At 40.9% G+C, this 23475-nt stretch overlaps 2 protein-coding genes across 5 annotated transcripts in view; one reads left to right on the forward strand and one right to left on the reverse strand.

The window, feature by feature from the left end:
* Positions 1–120: 120 nt before the first annotated feature.
* LOC113577540 (secretin receptor) lies at positions 121–15436 on the reverse strand. Its single transcript, XM_027010250.2, has 13 exons — positions 15350–15436; positions 5667–5775; positions 4155–4250; positions 3740–3849; positions 3101–3210; positions 2836–2968; positions 2512–2665; positions 2113–2173; positions 1749–1818; positions 1375–1466; positions 1087–1225; positions 810–851; positions 121–577 (listed from the first exon to the last, which is right to left on the reverse strand). The coding sequence occupies exons 1-13, from the start codon at positions 15434–15436 to the stop codon at positions 422–424; spliced, it is 1359 nt and encodes a 452-aa protein (XP_026866051.2). The 3' UTR covers positions 121–421.
* Positions 15382–23475, forward strand: part of cobll1b (cordon-bleu WH2 repeat protein-like 1b) — a 29462-nt gene continuing 21368 nt past the window's right edge. The window contains exons 1-2 of one of the 4 annotated variants that reach the window (XM_035523534.1): positions 15382–15738; positions 15983–16075. In XM_035523534.1, the coding sequence (XP_035379427.1) occupies positions 15698–15738; positions 15983–16075 (134 nt within the window). In that variant the 5' untranslated portion in view covers positions 15382–15697. Of the gene's footprint in view, positions 15739–15982; positions 16076–19038; positions 19074–20121; positions 20259–23475 lie in introns of those variants that run through there. The other 3 variants (XM_035523537.1, XM_035523538.1, XM_035523536.1) reach the window with 3 other exon arrangements.

A 23475-nucleotide genomic window follows, 5' to 3' on the forward strand; every position in this document is an offset into this window, starting at 1 on the left:
TGACTTAACGTATACTAAACAACCATGTATGTATTCTCGGAATGTATTCTTTTTGAATAGTTTATATTGCATAAGGAATAATTGTTATTTAAGCAGTGTTGGTTGTAGAATTATAAATACAGTGGAGCTTAACAGAATAAATATTTAGCAGAATCCTTGATTTACCATCAACGCACTGAAATGCTGACAGTCAGATATTGCTGTAGAAAGCATTTGAGAAAAGAAGCTGAAGTGAAGAAAAATACCCAATGAATGTGTGTGGATGAGAGAAGAAATGTCATTTTTCTGTTCCAATGCAGAGCAGTTTGCTATGGTGCAATATAGCACATGTAGTTATTTGGTTACTATAATTAGTTGTGTAGTGTGTTTCCTTATTTAGCCAGTGTTCTTATTAGAGTTGAATAATGTAAGTAGTAGGTCCTTATAATTCTGTTATGTTGTTAGCTCTGTTTAACAGCAAAATCTGCGTTAGTGGCAGAGCACTGTTGCTCAGGGAACCATGATGCACTCTGGGATCGTCATCGAAACATTGCTTCAGACGCCACCTTCGCCAGTGCCTCTTAATTTCATTTTGAACCTGTCAAAGGTCAGAGGTGTTATGACTGAAACTGATAAAATGGCCTGTGAAATAAACCTAAAACTGTTACATGAGCAATTCTCCAGCAAAAGTCGTTCCGTTGAGCTACAATAAACTCCTCTTTCTTCATGATCATTAGGAAAGAATAAATACAACCTCTGAGTCTAGTTCAGCACTCTTGCTATGAAACCAGCCTGCAGATTAAAGTGTGTGATTAAAGGCACTCACTCACCTCTCCATTCAGGAAGCAGTATAGGAGCGCTACTATGAAGCCCTGTGCAGCAGAACACACACACACACAAACATGGTCACACTAATATTTCTCAATGCATGGACCACAACCAAATCTACTACAAGGTTAACACATGTAACTTAGCAAACAAGTGGCAAAGACACCAACTATCCATGAGGTTAAGTAAGTGCAGTGTGGCTTAGGTTTATTCAAGCTCTAGTTACTCCTGTTATAATGGATAATAAATGTGTGTGGCCTGCCCATACAACATAACCACCTGTGTGGAGGCCATGGCGAGCTCGATGGCGTTCCAGATTTGGAAAGTGAGGTTGCCGACTTGATCGGGAAAGAAAGCAAAGAGTGTGTACTGCACACCAAACAGAGACACCAGCAGAAGGGTGGACTTGGCCAGCTTTCTTCAAACACACAAGACAAAGAGCACCACAAAAGTAAGTTATGATGAGCAACGGAATGTGCCTGTCTGTTCCGTGTCTGTCGAAAATGCCCCGGCGTCTAAGCTATGGCACATTTATGTGGTGTTTAGAGCTGTTGTGCTTTGACTTACCTATGCTTTTTAAACCCATTTTCAAGCATATCCGGAGCTCTCATCTTGCTCACAAGCATTCGAATTATTCTCAGGAAAAACGCCACGTTTACCTGAATTATAATGCACAGAAAATAATTAGCATAGAAACAGCTAGGACACACTGCAAACTTGAATTTGGTAACATTTTATATGTAATGCTATCATATCCTCACATTCATGTTAAGATGATCAAAATTACTACAGTAATAACATGAGTAATTAGACAGATTCCAAAAAAAAAGATGACCACTTGAACAGACAGTGAGTAATGTGTCTGTGTGTCTATACATGCCATTGGTATATTTGCCTCTGTGTCCTAAAACTGGAAAAGAACTTGTCTGCAAGTTTCTTACTATGATGAATAGAATTACAGGAACTCTCAGAATCCACCAGATCCAGCCATTGCCTCTCATCTCCCAACATCTGCGCACACCCGGACACACAAGTTTTGTTATTAAAGCGTGTAAAACATTGTTATGAGTGCATAAAACAGTTATGTCACCATCTGTGTGCAGATATATCACTGTTAGAGATCTGTGTGTACTTTACAGAGTGCAGTCTCTTCGGCAACTGCTTACATGTTTAGACACAGAGTCAGTTTATAGACTTACTGATGACAGCTATACTACAGTGTGTGAGAGAGAGTTCTCTTGAGAGCGAGATTAGGCATTCTGTGATAAGGAGACGATAAGGATATTTAGGTGTGTGTGAACGCACCCCTCATCCTCCTGCAGGTATTTGGCCAGGCCCCACACACTGATGATGAGCATGGGTGTGCCTGTATGGACAGGAGCAGAGTCATAGCTTCATTTCAACTTGCCAGCACGAGCGCGAGCTACTCTGAGCTTCAGAAACCATTGCCCAGGCATGCTCGGCTGTCTTTGTGAAATGTTGATCTTCAGAAGATGAAAAAGGAAAACTGAAGTGTTTTTTTCTGCTAGTTAATGTTTACATAGGTGGGGTATGTGTGCGCATGTGTATGAGAGAGATTTGAGTGCAAGAGGTAATAAAGAGCAAAATTTGTTTGTAAAAGAGAGATAGAAATGGAGATATTTGATTGTGCGTGTGTGTGTGTGTGTGTGTGTGTGTGTGTTAGAGCGAGACAGTGAGATGTACCCCAGCCGAGGCTGATGTACCAGTGCAGGCGTTTTCTTGTGGAGTGTAGGGACAGGTGGATCAGGCTGTGCAGATAATGACCCTCCACTAGCAGCCAGCTGTAGTTGGCCAGGATGCAGTAGTTAGAGATCAACAGCGCCACCTTGCAGCCAGGCTGTCAACACAGTACATGAGCACATTACAGAGGGCAGCATTAGCTCTGTTTAGATGATTTAGATATAGTTATTTCATTATATTTGTGCCTGCAGCTACAGGGTAAGAGCTACAGTGAGGAGCTTGCTCTCTGGTCAAGCGTTAAAGTAGGTTTGGTTTGCGTGTGGGTACCGGATGAGAGTCACAGTAGTAATAAGCCTGTGAATTGTGCAGCACTGCATCTTTGATGAAGATGGAGACACCTCTCAGGATAAAGGACAGGAAGAGCTGCATGTGGATGAAGTTACGTGTACAGTGGAGCTTTCTGAGAAGGGAGAGAACATTAGCAAAGGAGTCCATATAACACCACCCAGTGACAAGTCCAAACTAGAGTATCCCTAGCTGATCTGGTTCTAGACTTCTTATGTTTATAAAGGACAAGCATATGAGGCTGTACCTGAACGCGCCCAGAAGTATGAGCGCGATGCTGAGAGAGATCAGCGAGATGCTGTATCCTACTGAATACATGATCCTTATCCCCATGAAGTACTCATATGACACCAGCATCTACATAAACATACAGCACAGTGGAGCCCATGGAGCTCCATTTAGTCTATTCTCGGGTTGTTTTTCCAGCAGTAGTTAGTTACTGGAGTCATTGCCTGGATGTGCATTAAACTGCCACAGAATTTTAAGATCGGCTACCATATATATATATATATATATATATATATATATATATATATATATATATATATATATATATATATATATATATATATATATATATAATGGGACTTGTACAACCAATGGCATTAAAAAGGAATGAGTATTTTAATGAATGACTATTTATACAAATCCACCAAAGGCGTATCAGTACCAATCACACAGAATATAAACACAGAGCAATAAATTTGTCAAAGGAGAATGATAGGACTACATACATTATATTCCTTATCAGGTCTTTTTATCAGGTTCTAACCCTTGTCATAACATGGAAATTACCACAGTTGTTTGAATGTGTTGTGTCAGTGCCACAGCAGTATATTATCATTTCTCTGTGCCCTATATTGATGTGAGGCAGAATGGATCATACTGTATCTGTGGGAAAGTGAAGTGTGTCATTCAGATTGTATCCGCAAGCCAGCTCGTACGGAGGGGAAGGCTCTGACCAGCCATTCTCTGTGCACTTCCTCCCCACACCCCCTGTGGAGAAGTCAATAACAGTTGTGGATAAATAATCCACACGATTAAAAAGTGATAACAGTCACATGGATGGCAATAGATGAGAAAACATTTCGGTTTTTCTTCCTTCTTTCCAGTGCTTGTGCATCTCTTTTCACAGCAAACAACACACAGAGCATCTCTACAAACATTTCAGAACCACTTAACTGCTTTTTATAATCATTTTTTGCTGTGAATATAACTGGTTACAAGTTAACAAGCATGCTATCTATAGCCCTGTAGGGTAATAAGGCAGATTTGCCAAGATAGATCAGTGTGAAGCTGACCTTTGGTCCTGAGGAACGGGGGACAGGGTTTGGAGATGGTCTCTCCCACCTGGGCATGTGGCCAACAGTTCAGATGATCCCATAATGCATTGCAGCCTGTAGGGGATAGAGAAGGGGGAGATGATGTTACAATTTGTCTTCAAACATCACATACATAGAGGGAGCTTCATGCTATGCTTGCAGCTGTCCGTGTGTGAACATTTTGCTTTACCTAAATAAATGTAAAAAGGTTTAAAGACAAATTATGAGAAATATGAATAATATCTGTCATTAATTACAGAAAATATAACATCTCCAACCAAAAATACTTTAGTGCTTTTGAAATAGACGTAAGAGTCTCCAACCTGAGACTTTTCTGTTCTCTCTAGTACTTAGGTCTAATTCAGCAGGTCATGAACAATAATGTGATAATGGATAATGTGAACTAAATGGTCTCCTCTTTTAGTGGCTGTAATTGAGTAAGCCAGGGTTGTATAGAATCAGTCAGGAGAAATCAGGAGCTGTGTACACACACACGGTATCAGTCAGGATCTGTCAGGAGACAGAGTAGCCACTCCATTTTGCTGATGAATGCTTTCCTCTTAAAGACTACAAACACCACAGCCCATCAATTTCTGTGCCTCCCTCTCTCTATCTCTTGGTTGTCTAATGAATGACAGGAAGGCATGGTTGCCATAGTATTGTAAGTATGCTTCACGCCGGGTGAAACCGATCTGGCTCATTTTCTCTGCTGAAATATGACATGATAGAGTATCGCATGATAGGAGAGCAAAATGGAGTGCGGTCTGGGCTCCACTTTTGTGTTTTGATCTACCTGATAGTTTCCTGTTTGCTTTATTGACAGTCCTAGTAAGTTCAAACTTGATTTGAAATCAGTTCAGTTCAGAATCATGCCACCTGTCAATCCCTCTAGAGTTCCAGGTATATTCAGGGTACTATGACCTGAATCTGTCCTACAATAGCCATTGTGAGCACTGGCAGGAATATTGACTCTGAGCCAATGTCAGACTTTGTGGGAACAGCCTGAGATCCAGGGAGTTACATATGTAATCTGAAAACATTATGATTTATGTTACACAGCATGGAAGCCATTTCCCAAACTTCCCCCATCATATCATTTTACAGCTTCCAAAGGAACCAAGATAAACCTTAATCAGTTTGATTGTCCACTGGTACACACACACACACACACACACACACACACACACACACACACACACACACACACACACACACACACACTCACACACACACACACACACACACACACACACTCACACACACACTCACACAAATGCACATAAACAAAAATGCAAGTGTTCAAAAATGGACTAATTGTCCAGGTGTGGACAGTCCATGAATAAACAGGTCTGTTTGCCCATTTTCTGGACTTCACATTTCACATTCTCCTGGCCCTGTGCCCTAAGTTGCTTTGAGGGAGAGAGAGGATGAGCGAAGTTGAAAGAACAGTGTGAGAGACAAAGTGTGTGTGTATGTGAAAGTGTGTCTTGCCCGAAGAGCCTGAGTGTGTGAGGTTTTCTTGGTAGATGATGTCATTGCAGTTCTCTTCATCCTTGAGCCACAGAAGCTCTGGATCACACTCTGAAGAGATGGTTTGTACCTGATGTAGAGGGATGGGCACACAGATGCTACAGGCAATCAGCTCAGTGATCTTAGACTCAGTTTAACTATAATGACGTGTATAATCATAAACTTTTCCCCACTTTCAGAACAATGTAGAAATTCTTAGTTGTATTTTTTTAAAAATTAGCCTTACATATGTTTAAGCCAGCAGATTTATTGAATACTGCCACAGTACATTTGAGGCCAAAAGTACATACACCTTGGCTAAAGGCATTTGAACTAATCCTGTCACAAATCCACACTTTTCATGTGACTATACATTTCCAAGCCAAGGGACAATTTATTTAATTTGTATTTACTCTATCAGTTTTTCAAATACAACTTAATTGCACAACTTGAATCTAATTCTTGGCATAGCCTTCTGTGAGTGAAAACATCTTGAATCTACTATATATATATATATATATATATATATATATATATATATATATATATATATATTTGCACATTCCACCTGACAGAGCTGCTGTAACTTTGATTTCTGAGTCTATTTCTATGTCTGTATGGACTTTTTTCAGTACTGTTCACAAATTATCTATGAGATTCAGGTCAGATCTTTGTGGTGGCCCCTCCAGTACTTCCACTTTGTAGTCATTAAGCTGTTTTGCCACTTTGGAGAGCTATGGGCGAATGCTTAGGATCACAGTCCAGCTGGAAGACACAGTTGTGGTTAAGGTTGAATTTTCTTGTTTTATTATTCCTAGACCATCCTCTTTCCTCATGATGCCATCTGTGTTCTAAAGTGCACTATTCCCTGTTCTGGAAAATTACCCCCACAATATGAGGCTGCCACTCCCATGCTTCACAGTTGGGATGGCATTTCGATTAAAAGCCTCCCTCTTGTCCTCTATACACAATGCTGTTTATGGCAAAAACAGTAAATATCTGACCAGGGACCTCTCCTCCAATAGTCTAGGTCTTTGACCTGATGATCACCTGTCAGAACTGGTTTCTTCCTTGCGTGAGAGTGTTAGGACTATCTTAATTGTGGATGTGGACGGTACTCGTACACTTGTTCCGTTACAATCTAGGCATTTATTTGAAACGTCAGACCAAAGTTCATTCAGACCTGCGAGTTAATTTGTGGCTTCTTTCTGAACAATGCAAAGTGTATGTGCGCCCAAGAGTCAAAGCTGTCTCTAATCGATTTTTTTAATGATCTCTGATGTGACAAATTATATATGTATATGTATGGTAACATGAGTTATGAAAAATTGAGTTTGATTGTCTTTAGCCTAGATGGATGTAAACTTTTGGCCTCAAACGTCTCTTTACGGGAGCGTTTCCGCTTGAAGAGTCTAGTATCTGGTAACATTATGGCCAAACGTTGTCAGTGTAAACACTTAAATATGAAGGCAAAACATCAGAATTAAACTGATAAACTGCAGAAAACCTGCAGAAACAGAAGGCAAATCATCAGAATCAACCAGCATGCTACATCATTCAGAAGAAATTAAGAAACTAACAGTCAGGTAACACTGTCTTACTCAAAGGAAAGAACGTTTTTGAATCGTTGTGTGAAAAAACTCATGTTAAATTATTGATTCTACATAATCCAGTTAAACACTGTAGGAATAACTTCATTTAACGTAGGATAGTTTTCTATAAAGTTTAACCCAAGCACTTATGCCGGATGTAATGCCTGCTCAATGAAAATCTTAACTAGACTTTTAAAAACTATTAGTGCAATATCAATTATGCAAATGCGGTTATATATTTAAACTAACAATAGTTTATATAAACATTTAAAGTATCAATAGTAACGCACAATAATCTGACTGCATCCTTTATTAAATGAGTATTTGTGAACTCACGAGTGAATATATTGCGAAGAAAGCCGCCACTGCAGCTCTGTGTACGCCCCAAAATCTCATGTAGACGGCGAGAAAGCACGACGACCCCGTCCTGTGCTCGTGTTGTCAGATGTCAAAAATAACTTCTGTTAACAATAGACATCTCTTCTCAAAAATCCTCATCGTTCCTTGACGTCGCCTATATAACCTGCATGATCGTGCGCGCCTAACATCAATCCTGGTGGATAGTGAATAAATTCCAGATTGGAAAACGCGCAGAACTGAAAGATGTCATTATGGTAAAGGAATATCCAGATGTCGCTTAAAGTCATGTAATGAGATCATATTCTTTACTCCAATTCTTTAAATAGATTTGAATCAACTTTAAACTCACAATGAAGTTGTGCGTGCTGAACTTGTCCAAAGGACACAGCCGAAGCTACCCAGCAGCGGGCGTTTTAGGTAACGAAACGTAAAGCCCCGCATTATTAGATTTACCACAGAATGATGTTATATATACGCGGTCATGTAGAAAAGTACTATACATACCAAGTGTCTTCCGATTTGTCTATTGCGCTCAGCTCATCACACCCCTCCCTCGGTCTTCTCTAACGTCAGTTCGACAAAACACTAGCACAAGGTGATTAATGATATAGTTCCCGATTTTCCCAAACATTCTTTACAATTTATGTAACCCTTTAGAAGTCTCGAAAACAGAAAAATAAAAATTCTCGGTATGACTTCTCATCCTGTCTTATAATGACTTGACCTTGTTGTTGCACTGTGAACGATGAATTCTGCTATTTAATTCAATATGTTTTAGAATGTTTGTTGTTGACCCAATGCTCAAGACAGTCACACCAGCTGTTTTACTTCACTATCTGACTGGTCCCTACATTTCATATTTTGAGCCACTTACATTTTTTTCACAAAATGTTTACTGTTGACATACTGGGTCTCTGGCTAAACACATTGCTGTCTCAGTTTTAGATCCTCAACTGTTCATTTTTAATCCAATCAGAATCCCAGGCGTTTTTCTTTCTCGTATCCCTAGAAAAGCAACAAAATGTACTCTCTCTGTCTTTCTGTTTCTCATTCATTCTCTCTCTTTCTGAGTGATAAGGTGCTCAATTAGATAGATCTGTGTATTTATAACCCATTTGACGTAATACCTTTACAATTGTTCAGCGCTGTATATAGACTGTACTCATATTGGTCAACATGAGTGGTTTGCAAGAGTGCAGTCTGGACAGACTGGTTCCAGAATGGCCACAGCAGACTGTGTAAACTTTACCTGTCCATTCTACATGTCTCTCTGTGATCAATGAGCTGTTATTCTGTTCACCTGATAACAGTATTCTCACCAGAGAAGACATTCTCTATCTGCCTCTGTCTCTCTCTCTTTTTTTATATCTCTATGAAAGAAAGAGTGGGTTCTTACTGTCCAGTAACTCCTGATTGTGCAAAGGTGTGACTGATGACCTGTGGATTTACAGATGAACTGGTCAGTGAATAAAAACAGGATACATTGTATCTAACGTTAACAATATCAACTGTCTTTACCATACAGAGACAGAGAAAAACTTGATAATATTACACCAGTTTAAAGGAACCCCTTTATACGGATTTTCCAGCTGTTCCAACTGTTAAAAAGTCTTTAAATTCTTATAATCATATGTTTTCAGCATATATGATACTCTACACGTGAAGCTTTTCTATGTCTGTATCGTACAGACAGCTGATGATGTTAGACACAACATATCCTGTTTTTAAGCAGGTAAGATTATACGACTGGCAAGTACAATGGATAGCTCAGCACCAGTGCACTTTAAAGGGTGCACTGGTGTCATTTATATTTAGTGTAGCAGATGTCCAAGGGGATGTTTTTGTATTCAGAGTCTGTCTTGTGTGTTTGAGGCTACGTTTAAGAGTGAGACATGAGTTATGGGTGCTGCCTGCAGGAGGAAGAACAATACATCATCCTAGTAGTGTTTAACAACACACACACACACACACTCACACACACACACACACACACACACACACACACACACTCATAGGCTTTGGCTTCCGGTAATACACTCACATTTCTTTTGCCGTGATACTCACAGTGATACTCACAGTGGCAGAGTGTTTCTGTATCATTTCTTTAGTAAGATCTGCAACAACTTAAAAATAGTCATGGACACACATGGACACACATTCATACAGATGCATGTAACACACCCACGAGGACACTCTCTCACATCCCAGCATTCTGTCTCTAAGGTTAATGTAAGTTAAACGCAATCTAGAATACAGAAAGAATACGATCCTGGACTCACTGTGCTTACCTCAGAAACACATTTCAAATATTCATTCTGCAGTCTACTGAAAAGCTGAAGAAAGACCCTGGAATTGCAGAAAAGTCCTCATTATTTTTGAAAGCATATGATAAATTATCTGTTGAATATTTTTATAAGCAGAAGATATGAAAGATGAAAAGATGTTTAGGAACATTCCTCCTGTTTTCCTACAGGGCCAAATGAGAATGTTTTTTTCAGAGCCCATTGAGCTCTGCTATTTGCAGATCTTAATTGAACCCAGTCACTCTGTACATTGAGTCTTTCTGTAAGTTGCCTCTTGGTGATTAGGAGTGACCTCACAAAAACCTCGCAGCAGCACCTAATTTCTGACTACGTTTTATGTATTTTTTCTGGCATCAGCCAATAGAACATAGTTTACACTAATGTTAAACGAGGCCAGTACAGCTGGTCATCATTGGTAGACCTTCACCAAGACAACGGTTGAGACAAATTGATCTTTCACAACTGATAAGACTTGGTGGTCAGCTCGGTGCAAGCACAGTGTTTACACATTTCCAGATAGTGGTTCATTTGCCATCTGAAAATCACTGACATGGAATGGTAGCTACAGGAGCTGGCACTGCCTGATTTTTGTGTTCCCATTTTAGTGTTCGTACTGGTAGGAGAAAGGTACTCAGTGAGGAGTCCTAATACCAGGCCTTGAGAAAGACCAAGGCAGGCCATGCCCACACCAAGGATGTAGGTTTGTGGACGGTAGGCACATGTCCCTACCAATATTTTTGCATGCTAGCGTTTTATTGGCTTGAAAGGTGGGCTGGCTATCTGAAGGCTCACATCATGTGCTAATATCATTCTTATTGCCAAACCCAGAGGAGGTGAAAGCTGATCAGTATGCTGCCACTGGTACATTATTAGGGCTGTGAGTTCATACCTCAAGCGTGGGTGAAAATTCATTTACTCCCTTTACCCTATTGCCTGCACTGCACAGCACACATAACATAGTTTTGTAAATGCCAACAAGTTTTGTACTTTGTAGATATCATGCTACCAAAAAGGAAAAGAAACATCGGGAGCTTTTTCCATCACCCAGAATATAAGTAATAAATAGAAAATTAACTGGCTAATTAAATAACTAATTAAGTAGCAAGCTAACCCTGGCTTCTTTCATCTGTAGGCTACCTGTCAGGTTACCAGCAGTAAAATGGGTCGATACATCAAATTGTATCCTGGTTTGTCTAGCCTATGTTACTTGTTAGCGTTAAGTGTTTATGTTCACTATTAATGTTACTTGTGAGTGCTGCCATTGTCTTATATGTTCAATGTCATTAAATGTTGCACAAAGTTGAGGGAGTCTGCGTGTCCTGCTCCGCGCCCTGCGGCACTCGGGCCAAATGTTAGAATTATGAGTTGAATTGCAGTCTAGGAATCCCATGAAAATGTCAGCATTAATTAATTAGTTTATATGCAGGATACAGAGCAGCAGGCTGATGAGCAAACAGGTGGATTCGGGTGAGGTCCTGATTACCATTATAGTTTGGAATTATGTGGAGGCTTCAGAATCAAAGTCTTATGATGATCAGCAAATATAACCTTTGAAAATCAAAGCGTGATATGTTACACGTAGTACACACGGGGTCAAACACCGACAACAGTACAACCAGGGGTTTAAACACGTGCTAACGACAAACTTAACTAAGGACAGGTGTGACACGTGACCAATTAACACGGTAGGGGCGTGACACGCGCATATGGGGAGGAGTCTAGGAGAGGCGGGCCGTGCCATGACAATCCCGTTCACTCAATATTTAAAACTGTCCTCGAAAATAAATGAGTCCCTATACACTCATGTCTTATTCGTCAAAGATTATTTATTTATTTATATATATATATATATATATATATATATATATATATATATATATATATATATATATATATATATATATATATTTTTTTTTTTTTACATCTTCCCTAATTATTGGTTTTGCATTACACATTTTGCAATGTATACGCACACATTATGCAATATATACAGCGTATACGGTGAGGGGGTGGGTCCTTGTGTCCTTCCAATGTTGAGACCAAACCTACGCCCTTGGGCCACACCATCCTTACATAGTCTGGGGACTCAGTGTTAACTTCTTACCCTTGTGCATTGCCATTACTCAACTCTTGAATGAATCCTCTGTGTTATGAATATTTCTTTGCTGGAGCCATGTTTTTTGCACTTTCTTTCTTGAGTATCATTCTCCTTCCCCTGGCTTTGTTTAATTACAGTCCAGATTGAAGAGATATGAATTAAGCTTTTAGAGTACAAAATATTTACTGTATGTGTTTTGACCTCTGCATGTGTCACTGATTTCAGGGTAACTGTTCATCACATAATGTAAATTCCTTAATATTATCCATGTAAGCACCAAAATAGCTTTACCAAAAATAGCCATAAAAGAACAAAGTCATGGATACATGAAATGTAATGAGTATAATACATTACCAAGATTAACAAGATGAATTTGATTATTCTTATCTTAAACCTTTTATACATCACGTCCACTACAATGGACGCATATTTAGAAGCCTTTTGAGATGATTTAATTTGTATTTCCTTCTCGGAAACACCAAGTGGTGCACTCCCTTGAGTCTTGCCTGCAATTTCATATGACAGTAGTCTTTATGTGTCATTGTCTCTTAGGGTTATGACATCATACATTCAAAATTGCAATAGGAAAAGGAGACCCACCAGGTAATCCAGGAACATCTGTTAAATATTTTATTCTAAGATACCCAGAAAGGTAAAAAAGAAAATTCAGATAAGAGTAACGCTTTAATGCAATTATTTCATATTATAGTTGTTGTTTTTCTGTGACTGAAAAAGCATCTGTACACTATAATGCACACTATGTATATGCACATGGGTGATTAAGGTACTTGACTTGTAATCGGAAGGTTGCTGGTTCAAGCCCCAACGCTGTCAGGTTGCTGCTGTTGGGCCCCTGAGCAAGGCCCTTAACCCCTGTCCCCTGAATTGCTCAAGTTGTTCTCAGTCAGCATTTTAAGCCGCTTTGCATAAAAGCATCAGCTAAGTGCCATGAATGTATAGTCTGCATATTAAGACAATATTTCCATACATCTCTAGATTTATTTTAATGAGGTATATTTTCGTTTTTTAGGGGTTCAACCTAATTGTTATGAATTGTTTATAAACTATATATAGGCCTATATAAGATAGTCTTTGCATGTAATATACTGTACTGCCTATAATAAGCCTATAACATATATGAGTGAGAGAAAAAAAAATGGTTGCTTGTTTATACCATGTAATGTTGTGATTTTGTTTTTTTATAGTGTTCATTGTAGATTAAAGGTTTAAAAAATTATGTTTTATGCTGCTCTATGCACAGTTCAATAGAACCCCATTTATACCATTAATGGTAAGTAAATCCTTCAAAAAAGAAGATATTGGAAAAAGTGCATAATTTTACACTAACAGTAGAAAAATATTGCTTTGTGTTTTAATAATTCATGCATAAATGGATGAATCTTTCCTCCAGTAATTAGATTACAATAACCTATTAATAAATAATTATATAAACAACACTTAGCACATGAGATTATTTCACCTGTTCTTGCAGTTCTTGCAGTTATTTTATGTAATGCCATTAGAACATCAGTTTGATTCTTCAAGATTAATTTTGTGAAAGGCATATGATTTCATTTGTTTTTAAAGGTATCACGAAATGTGCTGGATCACAGCTGACTGTGTGTACAGGCTTAACACAGTGATGAGAAGTGAATTTCAGAGTACAAGACCTGCTCAACATCAAAGAGACAAAGTCACCAAAATTAGAGCTGTTTCAGACAAGTGAGTCAAGTGTCCGCCACTCATTTACAAACCAGGCCCAGAAGTTGTTAATGATGAGAGCCTGGTTCCTTTCAGAGGTCACTGTCCTTTCAAATAACACATGTATAAAAGGGAGTATCAATAACTTTAACAATGTATTTTTACACTAATAATGCATTATACTTGTCTTTCTTATGTAAACAGAAATGAAGAGGTTTTCAGTATCGATTGACTGGGGAACATTTTTTGTTTGTTTGTTTTATGCACAGAAATCTGACATGCATCAAAGTTTTGTGGACAGAAATCTGACTTGCACGAAAGCTCTACTTCTGTGGTATCTTATCAGCGCCTACCTAAGGGGTGAAGCGCTAGTACTCAAACAATGCATAACGTCTTGGAGTAAGCACTGAAAACAAAGCTAGAAAAACCAGAGAAAAGCTTAAAAAAAAATCTCAGGACTATGTGGAAACATAGTAACACTGGAATTATCTTACGTACATGCAACGCCCAAACGAACTGACTAACAAGATTAAATGACTAACAAGCTGCGAAACACTGGAAAGCACAACATGGAGAAGTGGATATTAAAGAGAAGACCTGGGGTATAGAAAAGTGAAACAAAGCAAAGAACGTGGGGCTATTGCCATGGGAACCGCCACGCTAAAGGGGAGAAACCGTACCCTCTCCAAACAAAGAAAAATAAGCATAGAAGAGACAGAACATCACGGCATGTGAAGGCTACCCAAATGCACCAAATGCAAACTGTATCGATCTATTTTTGATAAGGAATACAGCAAAAATAAATATGTGGCACCAATGCAACAGTTGAAACAGGTTCAACAAGAATCTCAAAAAATGTGCTGATTGATGTGCTGGCATGTTATTCCTTAAATGATTTGGATTTCTTCACTGGTGGCAGTACACTTGACATTTACATGAAAATAATCTAGAAAACATTAGATTTGAGCATTTAATCAATAATAAAATGCTCAAATATATTAAGAAATGCACATTAAAATTGATTACTTTAATGTTTACGTATAGCCTAGTTTTAAGTCTCCACGAACGATGTCCATTTGAATTTCTAATTAGAGGAAGCCTTTAAACGCAGGCGCCGAACAAATGACACAACTCTAAACTGGAACGCAAAGGCGTGCTGCTATAACATTTCGACAGAAGATGTCACTATTTGGGCAGCAATTGCTGATCTTGTAGTGTTCTTGTAGACCACGAGTGCTGCACGTTTTAGGTGCGCCCCTTACCTTAATACACCTTAGTCACCTCATCAGCAGAGTGCTTGAGAACGTCACCTGACCATGTCGGAGTGTTCGGTGCTGTTAGACTCCAAGAGATGGACTAAGAAACATTGGAGTGGAGGTTTTGCGAATGTGTCTTTTAATATTAAAGGATCAGGTTATTTGTCGAAAATTGTGATTTATTTAAAATTGTTTAAAGCAAGTTCGTTTTAACGTGTCACTTGTATTCAGTGAAGGTGCAGGGCCTATAGGCTGACTTAAACTTTCTCTTTGCTTTCCACAACGTGGGATTTACGACATTATTCACGCTTCATTTTTGTTGGGGCGGCATACGATTCACATTCCATTATCTAACGGGTGTGCACAGCGATGATGCGTCCAGAATGCAGCGCACTGTGTGAAATGGGAGAGCACCGGGGGCCTTGACAGAGACTCGTGCCATCGTGTCATGACTGGAATATGTATGCTGCTGTCTCAATTAATGACCAAGTGCGCGGGTGGGAACAGAAACAGAGACGCGACTGTTGAGTGGGGCAGGACTCTGGGAAAAATGGTGGGAGTTCCAGAATTTTAAGTCTCTAAGGAAAGCGGGACAGAAGCCTGCGCGGAAACAGTAAACACAGAGAATGAAGAAAGTAGAAGAGAACCGGGGCACGAAGGTTTGAAGTTAACACGTGTGACGCTTTCTCTGGAGTCGAGGCTGATGAGAGTTGACAACCGCGCAGACGATCAACGGCGATCAGGGTGAGTTCGAGCATGCGACCGCGACACGTTTCCTTTCGCAACGCTGCAACGAAGAACTTTATCAAATGAAAGCTAGATACTCCCTGGAAAATTCCCCTCTGAAAACGTGACCTCTGCCACAATGGAGACTGTCACGAATGCACTCAGAATACAGTGCAGGCTCACTTTTCTTGCCAGGCTACTTTAGGCAGCTCTGTGAAGGTGTGCAATGAGGAAGTGTAGTGTTCTGTGCCTTGTCTTGCAGTCGTACGGACTGTGTTACACCAGCGCAGTCCAGCAGAGGTATGGATGGCGATGCTTATCAGAGCGCCCAACACAGCCGGCTGCCCGACAGACGGTACAGTAGGCTGACTTTTACATCATTGTATCTTTTTTTTTTTAATTAATAGTTTAGCTACTTGGGGATATTACAGCCTACCGCATACCGCCATGGGGGCTGAGTTTCTCTCGAATTTATAATAAAGTATATCGGGAAATTACTTCTCTGTTGAGTTTGTGGGGTGTCTGCTCACATTCATACTGTGGTAGATTTAGTCTGACAGTTCACTCTTACGTAGTGCCTTGGTTTTGTAATCTTTCTCCAAACGGCTCCTTTCCAAACCAGTGACAGGGTTTGAGTGGATAATAAATTCCATATGTTGTAAGGAAGGAGTATTGCAGTGACATATTTTGAATCGTAAAACAACGAGAGAACCACTTTAATGGAGTATGGACTAACGGAGCAAAGTATTACAAGATGGAAAGAAAAGGCTTTAGAGTCGATAGCGTTATTATTTTCCACAGTCTGCTGCCCCTCCCCTTTACACACAAGCGCAACTTGTCGCTGCAGTCAAGAGTGTTTATAGATGAGGTAAATTTGGGTGCATTTGTTGTGTGTGAGAAAGATTCTCTAGCTGTGTTCCTGTTTGAGTCATACTAGCTTTAATTAAAGTCCCAGTTGTTACATGCATTGACACAACCTTTGACCTTTGTCTGTTTCCTGCCTCAAAGGGGAGGGGATCGTGGGAAACGCACTGTAGGGATCTGAGGCAGGAACCCTTGCATCACGCAGAATTCCAGTTCTCATTGATATTTACATTCAGGAAACAAACATTTAATTGCATTTCAGTCTAAGTAAGAAGACATTTGCTTTATCAAATCACAAAACATCATTTGTTCAGCAATGAGTGGAATTTGCACTGCTGCTAGTACGTATTTCTTAGCATTCAGCTGAATTAGGCAACAGATGATATCTTTAAGGCATTCCAACATGATCACAAGCTGTTATTAAGCTTCATGCAGCAATAGCTGCAGCAGCGATTGCTATTGTGGCTACAGAATACAGGGTTCACATTAGTGACAGACTGCATTGATATAAACATGTTTTGGGTTACAGATATTGGAAATTTGTGCTCAGGTTCAGCTTGCTGAGAAGGGCTTCAGCTGTCACCAGTCCAATAGCTGGAGGCCTCTTCTCTGAAACCAGGGAGAGGCTCTCCACCTGCTTTGCTTCTCCTCACACTGCTGATCCAGAAATACTAGAAATATGCCTTTCTTTTTCATCTTTTCCCCATACACCGTGAAATATATAAGATGGCAGACCAGGCTCTTCATTGGAATACACCTAGAAGCAGGAATCCCTGTAACTTCAACTTTCCCTACTGTATTCCATGATATTACATTTCCCCTCCATTGGCAATCCACTTCAATTAGGAGCGAGATGGAGAATTTAAAGGTTGTTCATAAGAGCTTCCAATAAACTCTGCTTTTTCTTCCAGAAATGTGCGATGCCGTTTGCCAAAGACCTTTAGAGGGAGAAGGGATTGTTGCAACACTGCCTCAGCCTTAATTGCAGGGAGGTGGTTGTGTAATGTGGGTGCAGAGCTCTGGTGCATCTGGCACTGCACAGCGGTGGCGGTGGCGGTGGCTTGCCAGGCCACACCCGCGGTGCAACTGTGGCTGGAAATCCAAACAGGCTGTGCGTGAGCTGCCACTCTCACTCAGCCCTGGAGCTGGCGCTGCGAGCTTGGCCTTGCACGCCTCGGTGGCTGTCGTTCTTCCTGCTCCCACGGTGGCACCGCTTGGGGGCTGACCCCTCTCGGGGTGAGATGGAGGAACGACCTCTTAGATAAGGCCGAAGGGCGGAATTTCAGGTGCTGGTGAGGAACGGCTTTGGGAATGAAACAGGTTTTTCAGGCTGCTGGAGCTGGCATGCTCACTGCACCGACAGCTGGCCTCGGAATGTGCCGTTTGCACAGCCAGTGCAGGATTTTTTTTTTTTTAAAAAACATGATGTCATTTTGAATTTTGCAGATATCCAGCAGATCACCATGGACACCTTTATCTGTGGGCTGTAGCCCAGACTTTGTGTTACTGTGGATCCTAACATATGTATCTAGTCTGTCTTTCTTGCTTTTACACCCCCCCCCCCCCCCCACACACACACACACAGTTCATGGGCACAGCTGTTTTCTGTAAATCCAGTAATAAAAGTTATGGGAACTATTGCAAAGGTGAAAAGGTAAATATTTGGGGAAAATACTCATTTAAGCAAGAATTATTGTAAGGATTTTCTTCTCTTTAAATGTCTGCAAGTTTTTGGCATCTCTCAGCGGAATGTTGTAACTTCTAAAGCTGCTTTTCTAACTTCTCTAACATCAGCCCCAAGGTGCAGATTGTGCATGTGTTCAAATGGGCTATGTCACAGCAGCGAAAATTTGGATCTGGATAGTAAAATATATGTTTAATTTACACACATGAGTTATAAAGCTCCCTTAGAATGTCTGCCTATGTCGTACTTGTCCAGTACATACCATACATCATGACCTCTCCACATACCACACACATTCACACACCCATCCTCTCCCCCCTCTCAACAGCCCCATTTAACACCACTGAGTATGGTACTATTTTGCTGAGGTCTGTAAGAAAACATTTCCCTGGACCTTAGTAGCGAGTGTAGGCACATGTTTACCCAATCTGTCCTGTTCTAGCTGCTGAGACTCAGAGTTCTGTGTGTGCGTCCTGTTTGAGCAGTGCAGGCTCTTTCAGGGTAAATTATTTCTGCCCCAGAAGGCAGAACCAGCACAGGGCGGGACTCCAGGGAACAGGGGGAACTTGGCCTGGCTTTTCTTGGTGAATGGGGTATCTCTGGGGTGAGAACTATGTGTTCTTAGTGGCTCTGTTGGGTGTATGCAGGGGCAGAGTGGGATGACGTTGGTCTAGAATGGTGCAGCAGAATAGCATACTTAAAGCAGGAGAGCATCGTGTGGCTACATAATTGGGTGGAGAACCATCAGGATTCAGTGGAGGCCAGCAGGACTTCACTAATCACTGCTTACCTCGAGATGCCATGTGTGAGTTCAGTGTGTGTGTGTGTGTGTGTGTGTGTGTGTGTGTGTGTGTGTGTGTGTGTGTGTGTGTGTACGTGTGTGTGTGTGTGTGTGCGCGCGCACGCGTGTGTGTGTGTGTGTGTGTGTGTGCGCGCGCGCGCGTGTGTGTGTGTGTGTGTATATGTGTGTGTGTGTGAGTGTCTGAGTGTGTGTGTGTGTGTGTGTGTGTGTATATGTGTGTGTGTGTGTGTGTATATGTGTGTGTGTGTGTGTGTGTGTGTGTGTGTGTATATGTGTATGTGTGTGAGTGTGTGTGTGTGTGTGTGTGTGTGTGTGAGTGTGTGTGTGTGTGTGTGTGTGTGTGTGTGTGATGTCCTTGTTGGCTTCATCACTAAAGGCTGTGATTTATCTCTCTTGTGTATCTGTCCACCCAGACTTACAGGAACAAGCCACACACAGGCTTGGCCACACAGTCTCTTCCACACATGTAGACACTGTTTTGGCCTGCCATAGACTCACACAGTTACACACACTCCTCCAGACCCACACAAACAGATAGGCATGAAGTTACACGTGTGTAGCTGCAACAAACCTTGTTTGGCCTAGCTCCACACATCAGACTAAGGCAGTGTAAATAACATGGGTTACACTGAGCTATATGCTGCCCATGTTTAGTCTTGTTCCTATATTCAGTGTTACGCTTAATGTCATAGACTACACACCTTCCTTTAGGCACAAAGTGAATTCAAAATTATAGTGTTTCCTTTCATTAAAATACGTCGAAACTATTGGGCCAGCAAAGCATCAAAATGGCAAAAGTTAGATCAAGGCATCAAAATGTGTGGATAACTGAATTTATAGTCATTTATAGCCTATTTTGGTCCCTGTTTGAGAGTGTATTTCATGTTTTGATGTCTATAATGCAGTAGAGGAACATTTGAGGCCTCAGTGCCTGTAGCATGGGAAGGAGTTGAACATCCAACCACGCAGACTGATATGACAACATTTGTATGTGTGCAAATGTTCCAAACATAAACACCCTTAAAATGTCATTTTTCTGCCTTTTCTTAAGGGTGAATGCAAACCAAACACTTCGCAAGAAATATAGGGACATTTTAGTCCTATATTGTGACCTTTTTGGTGCTCCATGTGAGGCACTGACACAACTGACCTATAACACCCTACAGTAATGACAGTCCACTCTGTGAGGTGAGTTATTTATTCCATGATGTCTATGTAAGTTCCTTGCAATACATGATGAGTAAGTTATCTGTACTCCTTTCATTAAAAAATGATTTATTATAATACCATTATAATACCTTAGTGCAGAGGTATTTGCTGACACAAAGGCTTATTTAAAAGAGGCCAACTGGTCCCAGTTGGCTGCATTACAGCATGGGCATACAACTGCTGTGCAACACAGAGCAGCAGCACACAATGGTGGTGCAGCATAATGAGGAACCTGCTGTTGACAAGTCAGGAAAAGATGGCTTTTCCATTTCTCTTATATATTTCTGGGATTAGCACCATCCCATTTCCGTCCTAGCAGGCTAACTCTTTTTAGCTGCGCCCGGCTGCATATTAATGATGTAATCTCTGTGTTCGATGAAGTCAAGCTTGAATGTAGCTAAGAAGGTCAGCTGTACATGTAACACTAGATGGCACTAACATTAGGCTTGTGGAGCTGGATTACAAAAATTGCTTGGGTAAGCTTTTCATTGGTTAGCAATACTACTCCTAGGAAAAAAAATCAGTGAGTATTTTAAATACCATTCAGTGTGAACAAGGGCACAGAGAAAAGATACAACTCATCTGTAGTGTAAGATGTTATCAGCGCAGGAATAAGAAACAAATTTAAGCAATTCCACTTTCTAGAATAAAGAGGAATGAAGGCTGAAAATTGTGATGCTCTTTTTGGGAAGTGACGAGATATGTGATCTGCTATTATTTGGTGCGTCTTGGATAAGAATCTCCACACAGACAAAGTACCTTTGTCACTGATACGAAAAGATGTTGTGTAATTGCTGTAATTATGACTCCTGGGAAAATATGTTTTTTCTTTTTTCCCCTACATCTATGGAAATGTTGCTCACACTGACCTGACCGACTTAAGTCTGGACAGTTATATCAAGTATGCGATTTGCGGGGAGTCATTTAGTGCTCAGCATGCCTAATTCCAGTTGGTTTATCTGTAAATAGTAAATACTCTTCCTGTAAATTTGTGATTGGAACCAGCTCTCTGTTGCCTTCTTATCTAAATGCCTGGCAGATGTTATGACCAGTACCCAAAGAGATAGAGAGTGTGTGTGTGGGTGGATGAGAGACAGAGAGAATGAGACAGCCTTGGCTAGGAGTATCTGTGCATGTGTGCGTGCTGGGAACATTGTGCTCAGGAAGTACTGGGCCCAGGAGAAACTTCGGATGAATGACATGGTGGGCGTCCATTGGAGAGTACAATGACCTCCCCTTTGACCTTTGCAAGATACAGACATTTTGGGGTTAAAAAAGGACAACTTTAACACTCTGTGTCCATTCAGTACATTTTTTGGGGGGTGGGGGTGGATTGGGGAGGGGAGTCATCAGCACAATGCAAATGTACTATAGCTGCATGAAGTATGATGAACATCCTTGTCCTCCCTCTTTGCGGGCCCCTTACCTTAATTGGTTGTGTTATTTAGTTGCTGGAATGGACAGGTTTCTATCATGGAGCCGTTATAGGAGCGAAGATAACCACATGTTTTGTAATCTCTCTCTTTATGGTTATCAGTCCTCTTTAAGAGAGTGAAAAAGGTTGGGAGGGCTGACAGGCTCACACTTTGTTTTGCTTCAAATAATGGGGGATATGCAGAGGATTTGGGGAGTTCACATACAGAATTACTCCCCTGTCTCTCTCTCTCTCTCTCTCTCTCTCTCTCTCTCTCTCTCTCTCTCTCTCTCTCTCTCTCTCTCTCTCTCTCTCTCTCTCTCTCTCTCTGTCACACAGTGCTTTTACTGTAATGACCTTCCCAGACCTTTTCTAAGCAGGCTGTGTTTACAGTTAGTGAACTCTCTCCTCTCTTTTACCATATTACCAGCTGTGGCCCTGGCTATGTGCTTTGTCCATCCGTGGGGAATACACCCTTCATCTGCCTGTCAAACAGCCTACCCTATAACAGCCCATCTTGGGGGCCAAACCCCACCTGCAGAAAAGGGCTAAACTTTACTCTACCTGACCAATCACAAGCACACACATCGCACGTCACCAAAAGCCACACTCCAAACGTAACAGCACATTTAAAGAAACATAAAACACTGAGAATGGCATTTGCTGTTGCACTGTTGATTCAACACATGGTCCTGTATGGCAAGCACAGTCAGCATAATGCCCTTATTCATTCCTGGCTGTCGCACCTTCCATGTGCCTCTGTGGAGAGGTCCTCTCAGCAGAGTGTGTTTTTAGCATTGCCCCTGTTTTTATAAGGGCAAAGGAAAACTGGCAAGATCAACATTGTGCTGTAGAATAGGGTGGAGGGGATGGAAATTAATTAACAACGGTGCCAAAAAAACCCCAAAGTCCCCAAAAACCCCACCCTCTTGCCGTGGCACTATGTTTCTGCTGCCTGTGTCGGCTCTGGCCGAGACTGCTGTGGCTGTCATCTCAAGGTCACCTCTTCCTGCCTTTATGCCTTTCCGAATCACAACAGAGCGCCGGATAAAACATTTCGCAGTGCAAACAATGATTCAGAATTCCAAATAGCTCTCTGTGTAAAGTTTGTTAACTAGTGGGGGAGCTATTTTTCATGTGCACTCCAGTGGGATTATGGGTCATGTTTGAACATGCGAGCAATGCATGACTATCTCAGAATGTAATCTCCTCTTAAAGGATAAGGATGGAATTTTTTAGGGCCTCTCCCTTTCCCCTCATTTTCTTAATTGATTATTTTAGTGGGAGGTATTACCACCTCCTTCTTCTCAATGCAGACACAGCCAGGATCATTTTTAGAGCTAAAACAGAAATAAAATCATTTAGGTATTCCTGTTGACCTACTTAAACTGTAATAACACAAGTCTCCCAGGGAAATTTGACCAAATTCAGTTTCTGGATAAATAATGACCAGTTTAGGATCTACTGGGAGCAGGCAAATGGAAGCTGCTGTCTTTGCAGTCTTTAAGAGACAAGAAAAACATGTGCTTAGAGCTGCTTTGGAATCTTAAAAAAGCACCCGTACTCAAATTCCCTTGACAGAGGCTGTACATAAGTGAGTCCTAATGGGGTTGTAGACTGTGCATTTTAATGAGCTTTCTTCCTTTAGTCCGACTGATGGGACCGCTAATTGTACCTTTCATTCCCAAATCCATTCTAAAACGATGGAGAAAGGGAGAGCAGGTGTTCCAGAAGGATTTGAACTTACGCATTAGCTCATTTGGCCGAAATGCAATGATATAC

Source organism: Electrophorus electricus, chromosome 2, assembly GCF_013358815.1.
Source record: "Electrophorus electricus isolate fEleEle1 chromosome 2, fEleEle1.pri, whole genome shotgun sequence".
NCBI lineage: Eukaryota > Metazoa > Chordata > Actinopteri > Gymnotiformes > Gymnotidae > Electrophorus > Electrophorus electricus.